This window comes from Leptonychotes weddellii, chromosome 5 (genome assembly GCF_054177405.1).
Source record: "Leptonychotes weddellii isolate Sample4059 chromosome 5, ASM5417740v2, whole genome shotgun sequence".
NCBI lineage: Eukaryota > Metazoa > Chordata > Mammalia > Carnivora > Phocidae > Leptonychotes > Leptonychotes weddellii.
Genome location: NC_138373.1, coordinates 88,258,040 through 88,267,645, shown reverse-complemented (window position 1 = coordinate 88,267,645; position 9,606 = coordinate 88,258,040). Strand labels below are relative to the sequence as shown.

General features: G+C 36.3%; 1 protein-coding gene across 1 annotated transcript in view; it reads right to left on the bottom strand.

Annotated features, from left to right (window-relative positions):
• Positions 1 to 1,235: 1,235 nt before the first annotated feature.
• Positions 1,236 to 9,606, bottom strand: part of SMCO2 (single-pass membrane protein with coiled-coil domains 2) — a 23,262-nt gene continuing 14,891 nt past the window's right edge. Inside the window, exons 6-7 of the mRNA XM_081818943.1 lie at positions 9,061 to 9,117; positions 1,236 to 1,825 (exon numbers count right to left, since the gene is read on the bottom strand). Of these exons, the coding sequence (XP_081675069.1) occupies positions 1,565 to 1,825; positions 9,061 to 9,117 (318 nt within the window). The 3' untranslated portion in view covers positions 1,236 to 1,564. The remainder of the gene's footprint in view (positions 1,826 to 9,060; positions 9,118 to 9,606) is intronic.

Genomic DNA, 9,606 nt, shown 5'->3' with positions numbered 1-9,606 from the left:
ACATGTGAGTGGGGAGAGGAGCAGAGGGAGAGAGGGAATCTCAAGCAGACTCCCTGCTGAGTGCGGATCCCAAAGTGGGGCTGGATTCCACAACCCTGGGATCATGACCTGAGCTGAAATCAAGAATCGGAGGCTTAACCAATTGCTCCACCCAGGTGCCCCCAGCTATGGAGTTTTTTAAAAATAAAATTCCTGAACCTCACATTAGCTTTACTGAATCTAAATATCTGGAGGTGAGATTGAAAATCTTTAGTCTACAAGGCTCCTGTAGTGATTTCAATGCATCCAGTCAATGGACCAGTTATTTGGGAATCACTGTTCCAGAGACCACAAAAATGAGTGAGGCAGAGTTTTTTAAAAAGAATGTATAAACTGGTATGTTGAGCAAGTTTCCTGACTCTGCCTTATATTCATGGCTTCTAAGTTTTACTCAGATGCTTCTTTCTCTGAAATGTCTTTTCCTCATCTCTGCCATGAAAATATTGTCTGTCCTTCAAGATCCATTCAAATGTGGGAAGAATTGGGACCACATTCCCTATCACCACCCTTCCGACCCCACATTCATTACACAACCCAATATTGTAGAATCCACCCTTACAATATCCACATCACCCCTCATCTCCTTTTTAGCCTCATCTCCCCCTCATTAGCTCACCTGAACCACTGAATGGCCTTTTAACTCATCCCTCACGCTCCATCTGCCCTCCTAACTCCAATGTATTCTTTATGGTTCTTTTAATCTTGCACAGTTCAATTATAACTGTTTTTTCATATTGCAAATAAAGTTTACTGTTTCCCCATTACCGACAAAATTAGGGATAAAAATGCTCCAGTCTACATTCAAACTTCTTTATCAATTAGACTTCCTTTTGTTATAAGCAATAGAACCAACTCTGACTAATTTAAGCAGAAAAAAAGGTATAGGCTAGTTCACAAAATTGAAGTTTCAATCATTTCCCTTCTTTGTATGATTCTTCTCAAAATTCTCATTCTTAGAGAATGATTAATTCGACATATTCCCGACTGCTATTAATAGAAAGACAGGGAACACTGACTGAAAGACCACTGACAATTATGCTCACTGGGTAAAGATAGTTCTTTGAAAACAAAATTAGGGTGCTGTTACCAAAAGGGAAAGTGAATGTTAGGATCAAAACCAAGAAATGTCCACTACTCACAAAATATGGCCCCAATCCAACTGAAGTAAAACTGACAATGATAGAAGTTCTGTGCTTTCCTTTTTGAGGAAAATGGGAAAAAAAACAAGGAAGCTAATTCTTGGTAGTCTCAATGTTCTCAGGGTTGGAGGAGAAGAAGCTAGTGCTTTGAAGTAAATGTGTAAACAACGTGTGGAATGATTCAAGAAGTAATTGTGAGTCATAAAGGTAAAGATAAACAGTTTTCATATTTTCTGTCTGTGAACAAGCAATTTCCATAGAACTACAGTGTCCTTTGCCAAACATCCAATAGTATTTTTTGAAAAATATGTTAACCACCATAATACAAGAACAGCCAGAATTTTATTAAGGAGAGAGTCAGTAGGGAAACAGTAACTTCTATAACTTTAGGAGGGTAACAAGTCTTCCACTTCCAAGTTCAAGAAAGGAGCAATGATCTCCCGTAGTTCCCACATTCTGCGGTGTCCAAGCATTGTTGGGAGTAAGCTTTCAAAGATAAATGTAGCATCAAAAAATAGTATGTAACATGAAAGTCCAGTGAAGATGAGGACATAAAACATGATGAAAATCCTCAGTGCATGTTTCCTGCAAGGAAAGAGAACATCCGTGTTAAGAACATTCTGAAGAAAACCATACTGATGAGACTCCTGGTTCCTCCACCCAGTTAGTTCTATAATGTCAAGGAAGTAACTGAACTTCTCTTGACCTCAGTTGACATCCACAAAAGAAGGAGCTTGGAGTAGTTGAGCACTTAAGTCCCTCCTAGGGCTGGTATTGGAATTCTAAGGTTTTATAGCCATGAAACAATGAAACCCTGGAAATTATGAGACTCTTTCCTTTGAAATACTCTTGTCACACTCTAGCAGACTATTGACACCTTTTCCTCACTTGTGAGGTATCTGACACAGATTCAGAGGGAAATAAAGGACCAGGCAGTTAGATTTTCTGGGGATATAAAATGCAATGTGACAAATGGAGTCTAGCTCTACCACTAGTTTTATCCTGGTACCAGACTTACCCTTTTAAAGTAATATAAACTTTCTCAAGTCTTTCAGGACTCCTCCTCCTAGGCTGGACCTATGATCTATCTCATTTATTTGCTTTTAAATCCTTCCATTATTATTTTCTAATTATCAATGCAATACATGATTAGGGTAGAAGATCTGGAAGATCCAGAAAAACACAAAGAAGGAAAGAAATGTCACAGATAATCCAGCTACCTGGAGATAATGACCATCAATAATGTATTTTAGAAGAGAAAATTTAGAGCACAGTTAAAGCTAGCTATGGATCTATTTTGTGATCCAACTCAGTGGATTCTGTAAACCTGAGCCAAGTTGTTTGGCATTATTGCCACTGGTTGTCTCTTGGTAGTTACACAAATAATTGCTTCTATTTCACACATTTTTTTTCAATTAAAGATTTATTTATTTATTTCAGAGAGAGAGGGAGAGAGAGAAAACATGAGCGGGAGGGGAAGAAGGAGAGGAAATCTCAAGCAGACTCTGCACTGAGTGTGGACCACCATGTGGAGCTCAATTCCACGACCCCAAGATCATAACCTGAGCTGAAACCAGGAAATGGTTGTTTAACCAACTACGCCACCCAGGTGCCCTATCACACATTTTATGAAAGAGCCAATGTTTTGAAAAATACTCTAGTCAGAAGAAGCTTTGAGGGCTGCTAAGATGAAGCAGAGATGCCCTGCCCTCGAGAAGTGCTAAATCTAGATTTGTTTTTTCTTATGAAAAGAAAAATGACTCACTACCAAAACATAGCTAGTAAATAAACACTGTTCTTCTTAAATTCTAAAACCAATCATCTCTGGAAATACCAAACTGGAACATTTTCAAAGAGAAACATTTTAACATATTTTTTAAAGAGAAAAATAGTTTTTCTAAATTACAGATAATTTGGAAAACAGAGAAATGAAAAAATTATAATCTCATCACCCTTATATCATTAGCTCAGTTTTCTTTTTTTTATTTTTATTTTTATTTATTTATTTTTTTTAAAGATTTTATTTATTTATTTGAGAGAGACAGAGAGAGAAAGAGCACAAGAGGGGGAAGTGGGAGAGGGAGAAGCAGACTCCCTGCCGAGCAGGGAGCCAGATGCGGGACTCGATCCCGGGACTCCAGGATCATGACCTGAGCCGAAGGCAGTCGCTTAACCAGCTGAGCCACCCAGGCGCCCTGTATTAATTTTTTAAATTTTTTGTTTTATTTTGTTTGTTTTGCTTTTGGCTTAGAGTGTGTTCTTCCAGTTTTTTCTTTCCTTCACTGAACACTCTAGGTATGGTTGAGTTCAGATTTATGTATTTATTTATATATATTTATCTTTCAGATTTATTTTTTGACACTACTGAATCATTTGATTTTGATTTACAAGTCAATATAACATAAAATATTTTTCAGATTTTCTATTATAAAACAAAAGAACATGTGCAATATTTATTTTTTAAAGTGCAGACATTTTTCTTTGGAAAACATCATAGCTACTAATTCAAAATAATTTCTTTGAGGGACGCCTGGGTGACTCGGTCAGTTAAGCATCTGCCTTTGGCTCAGGTCATGATCCCAGGGTCCTGGGATTGAGTCTCGCATCAGGCTCCCTGCTCAGTGGGGAGCCTGTTTCTCCTTCCCCCTGCTTGTGCTCTCTCTCTCAGACTTTGAAAAAATAAATAAAATCTTTGAAAAAAACAACAAAATAATTTCTTTCATATCACTTGTGTGGAACCAAATATTAGTGTCATTAAATATTTTATTCATTTTGAATTTACCTTCTTTAAAGAATAAAAATTATTCCTTTGACTTTTTAAATACTGTTTATGTATCTATTTAGTTTATTTTTCAAGATTAGCCATGCATAAAACCTTTAATCTTTTCCAAAATGTTCACATTATTTGTGGAAAGTCTATAAGGGAACCGTGGAATTGGGGATTATGCCAGGAAGAGGTACCTTCTGAGCCTAAAAACAACAAAACTGAGACACAATGATTGACTAAGTCTGCAAGATAAACCTCCTCAAAAAGATAATGTATAAGTATGCTTCAGTGGAACCAGTACATTTCCAGTTCTTAGAAAGAAATTGGTCAAATCCTTAGGCGGTCTTAACTAGAATATAATGATGTGATGAAAGATGGCCAACTCAACTGGATTGTAATCTGCCCATTTAACACAATCAAGTGATGATCAATGCAATACATGATTAGGGTAGAAGATCTGGAAGATCCAGAAAAACACAAAGATTTACTTACTTGTTTGATTTTTGAGATATAATTTGCATGCCATAAAATTTACCCTTTAAAGTGTATAATTCCGTGGCTTTTAGTTTATTCACAGGGTTGTACAACCATCACCATTATCTAATTCCAGAAAATTGTCATCACCCCAAAAAGAAAACCTGTACCCATGAACAGTCACTCCCTATTTCCCACTACCCTAAGGCCTTGCAACTATTCATTTACTTACTGTCTACATGGATTTTCCTATTTTGGACATTTCACAGGAATGGAATCATATAATAGGTGGCCTTTTGTGTCTGACTTTCTTTCATCATGTTTTCAAGCGTCATCCACATTGTAGCATGCATTAGTACTTTGTCCTTTTTTGTGGATGAACAATACTCCACTGTATGGATATACCACATTTTGTTTACCTATTCATTAGTTGATGTATATTTGTATTGTTTCTATTTTTATGAATAATGCAGCTATGAACATTCATGTACAAGTTTTTGTGTGGACATATATTTTCAATTCTTCTGGGTGCATACCTAGGAGTGGGTAAGATGGTAGCTCTATATTTAACATTTTCAGGAACTGCCAAACTGTTTTCCAAAATGGCTGCACCATTTTACAATCCCTCTAGCAATGTCTGAGGGTTCTAATTTCTCCACATCCTCTCCAATGTTTGCTATCGCCTGTCCTTTCAATTATAATTATCTTAGAGATGTAGAGTGGTAGCTCATGATTTTGATTTGTATTTCCCTAATCACTGATGGTGTTGACTATCTTTTCATGTGTTTGTTTGCCATCTGTGTATCTTCTTTGAAGAAATGTCTATTCAAGTCCTTTGCTCATTTTAAAAGTTGGGTTGTTTCCTTTTCTGTTGTTGACTCATAAGACTTCTTTATCTATTCTGGATACTAAATCCTTAATTTCCAGGGTTCTGAAAAAGTTGATTCTGACTATTTTTTTCAAGCTCTTTCATTGATTTTTATGGAGGAAGAAATTTTCTGGGGTCTTTACTCCACTATTTTCATTGACATCACTCCTCACTTATTAATTTAATATCTGCTCAGCATGGTGAAGATGTTTTATATTTCATGTCCCAAAATGATAAAGATGCCTGCCGTCTTGTAGCTCATGGATTATTAGGAGGAGACAGATTTGAAATAATTTAATTGCAATAATATACTGTGGGTTCTACGTCAGGATTATGTGTAAGGTAGAGTGCACACACAAGAGAGATTGCTGAACATTCTACTTGGATTGGTAGTTGGGGCTAAAGAATCAGAAAAGTTTTCTTAGAGGAGGGTATTACTCCAGGAATATATGATGGTGTGGCATCTTCAGAAAGGGATCCAAAGAGTCAGAATTTGCTAAGATGTATGTCTTTAATACCATACAAGTGAGAGGCATCCTGTCCAGTGAACAAAGGTTTCCAAATCTGCTTAGCAGGAAGGTTCCTTTGGTGAAGGTGGCCGCATCATTGATTGCAGACACCATCTTTTAAGATTTATGTACACATAGTTACCTAAAGCAATAATAAAGAAATCTATATCTATATATCTAATGCAATAGATCTACAGCTAAAAATAATATGAAAAACACTATGACTCCAATAAACACATAGACTTTTAAAGAACAAGAAGAAATAATTTATAAAGGAAGGTAAAACAAATTTTTAGTCATTCCTTGAAGAAATTCATCATACTATGCTTCATACATTTTGGGGCCTTTGTCCAGCCCCAGAGTCCCCTTTCTCTGACTTACCACATTGTAATGCTGGCAGGAGTGTTCTGCGCTAAAGGGGGTGGTGGAGCCTCAGGAAGCTGGGGCTCAATTTCTTCCATATCCATTTCTTCAGGACTCTGAAAGTCTGTTTTCCCTTCTTGCCCTTGGTACGTTCCCAGCTTTGTACTCAGCAGAGTCATGTCTTTGTAAAAGTTCTGAAAAAAAATAGCAATCAACTGTCACTGTAAAAAATGATTTTAGAGGTCTGCTAGTCTTATTGTAGATGATGCACAGTGGTTTTCCTCCAGAACACCTCAGGAGCCCACATTGCCAATCCCATGTGAGTCACATGAGGAGATCATTGGCAAGTGCATACTCACCTAGTAGAAAGAGACTTACACATTCACAAAATAAGGTAGCAGCATGGTAGACCCACATGCTAATCTCTAACTAGTGACTTATTCATGTAGGAAGATAATTATCCTTATATTGAATTCATCTGTTCAATTTGTTCATCTATGAAAAACATATTGACTCCCACCAGGCACTATTCTAGGATACTGTGGTTAACAAAATAGATAAGGAATGTGCATTCTATTACATGTGCATTTTTAAACCAAATGGATAAGGAATTACATGCACGTTTATAGGGACTGGGGGAAAAGCAATAAACTACTAAATATATATATATATATACACATTAGATACTATAGATTAGGATACATGCTAAAGAGAAAATAAATAAGATAATGAGATAGGGTAGCTGAGGTTTGTTGGTGGGACACCTACTTCAGATAGGTGGGATGATTAGGCACCTCTGAACAAGTGACAGGTTGACTCATTCATTGCTTCTTTCACCCATTCACATTTACATCAACATATTGTGGGAGGAGTTCAGATATGGAGTTACTTTTCTGGCTAGAGCAGATTATGGGAGGTCTGGAAGAGGCGAAGACACTTGAGCTGAGCCTTGAAGAATACATAACATGTCGACATAGAGGCTAAGCTCTAAATGGAGGAGATGTAGAAGCAGACCATGAGATGTTCTGTCCACCCAAAGCAGAGGGCCAGGAAGGGAGAAAAAAGTGATAATGAAAGAGAAAGAAAACAGTAGGCGGAAAACCCTAACTTCTAGAGAAAGAATTATCCTTATATTTAGATTTTATCATTATTTGAACTTGAGTAACTGTGAAATCTTACCTTTATTCTTGCAATGAGTTTCTCCTTTAATTCATGAGCTTCATTACAAGCATCTTCCTGAAAAGACACCCACAATTTTGGGTAAAATAGAAATATATTTTTCTGGTTTATACCATAAAACCTCACTCATGTTGACACCACTTAGTTGTAAAGTGGCTTCTTTGAAGCTTACTTTTACTCAGTAAAATCTTTCCTCTTACAGCAAATTCATAATATAATCATGATAAATTGCAGGAGGAAAAACTAAAAGATTAGTATAATTATTTTTAACACTTTAGTAGTAGAAGTATAAATTTATACAATAGCAGCTTATGATAAATCATCTTTTTCTCTATTCATTATTCTTTCCTTGTGCCTTAAAAATCTTCCAAGACACTAGGGGCTCCTGGGTGGCTCAGTTGGTTAAGCGTCTGACTCTTGATTTTGGCTCAGGTCATGATCTCAGGGTTGTAAAACTGAGCCCCATATTGGACTCCATGCTGGACGTGGAGCCTGCTTAAGATTCTCTCTCTCCCTCTCCTTCTCCCTCTGCCTCTCCCCACACCTGTGTGCATATGCGTGCTCCTTCTCTCTAAAAAGAAAACAAACTTCTAAGACACTAGTTGGAGAAAAAGTATGTTTCAGAGAAAAAAGAAAATTGTATTTCTTTTAAGTATTTTAAAATTTATAATATATGAATATAAGTTCTTGTTATGTTAGTTTGAATATTTGGACTTTATAGTTTAGCAAAAGAGCTATCCATAAAAAATGTCTGGTTCCTCTTTTCTTCCCATCTCCTTAGGTCATGAGGTAGAGAACAGATGGTTTGGGTTGGTTTCTATCAGTAAGTTCAAGAGACAGGCTGAAAGCAACTTTTCTAAGATAAGGATGCCAAATATACATATGTCAGGAGTAAATAACTCTTGTAAGGTTTTTAATTAATCATTCTATAATAGACTTGCAGGATACTTTGAAAGGCAAAGCTATAGCAGGAAGAACAGTGTTCTGGGATTCAAGAAAGATGGGTGCTAGAGGTGCCATTTCTAGAAATTTTCCTTAAACAAGTACTTGCAAAAGCAAGCAAAGATATGGATTGGTGAGGCAAAATTTGTAATAGCACACATTTATTATAAAGCCCCAAGTATGCAATGAAATAAATTTAATAAATCCAAAAATCAAATCCTGCATTTACATAAACAGTGAAAAGGTAAAATGGCAACTAGTGGCATAGAAAGTTGCTGAAGAAAAATGCTAAGGGAAAACAGCAAGTTGCAAAACAATATATATAATATAATCCTATTTAAATTATAACAACAACATGTAAGTACATGTATAGGAAAATCTAGAAGAATATAAATATACTAAAATATTCACTGTGTTTATCATTGAGGGAGTGGGATTATTTTTCATTTTTATATGAAATAGTTTTATGTTTTAATTATTAAAATAAGCATGCATTACTTTTGTTAGAAAAAATACACACATTTTCATTTTTTAACAGGAGAGCAAGAATGAGACTAGTCTTTTCATCTAGAAATATGGGCAAATCACGTCATGTTTTTGAGTTACACTTTTCTCCTCTGAAAATGAGAGTATAGACTACAAGACAGTTCCCTGCTAGGTCTAAAACACTGAGTCTATCTTTCATCCAATTTTGGATTCCATTCACTAAAATTCCCTAGATCTGAGATTCCCTTGAAGAACTGGTTTTCTTCCTTAATTATAACACCATTATGTTATTACCTGGACATATTTGTTATCTGTTTCTTCTATTTGCTTTTTAATTTCCATGATCTTCTCCTTTAAAACAAAAGGGCATAAATCAAAAGTTGTAATGAATGATGTGCGGAATTGAAACAAAGTGAAGATTTTTGGAAGAAAGCTCATTCATGATCAAAAAGTTTGAGATTTAATAGCAACTGTTTTTTTGTGGTTTTTCTTGATACTGCTCTGGGTATTGATCTCCAAAATCAATATTAAGTTGTATCAACAAGATACAGTTGTCCACATCCTACGTTAAGTGGCCCTTGAGCTAGGCATTGTGCTAGTTGGAAACATGTAATGAGCACTTGCTCTCAAACCGTTTCCAGAAAGGGGCACCTGGGTGGCTCAGATGGTTAAGCGTCTGCCTTCAGCTCAGGTCATGGATCTCTGGGTCCTGAGACCCGTGTTGGGCTCCCTGCTCAGTGGGGAGTCTGCTTCTCCCTCTCCTTCTGCCTCTCACACTGCTCATGCTCTCTCTCTGTATCTCTCTGTCTTAAATGAATAAATAAAATCTTAAAAAAAAAA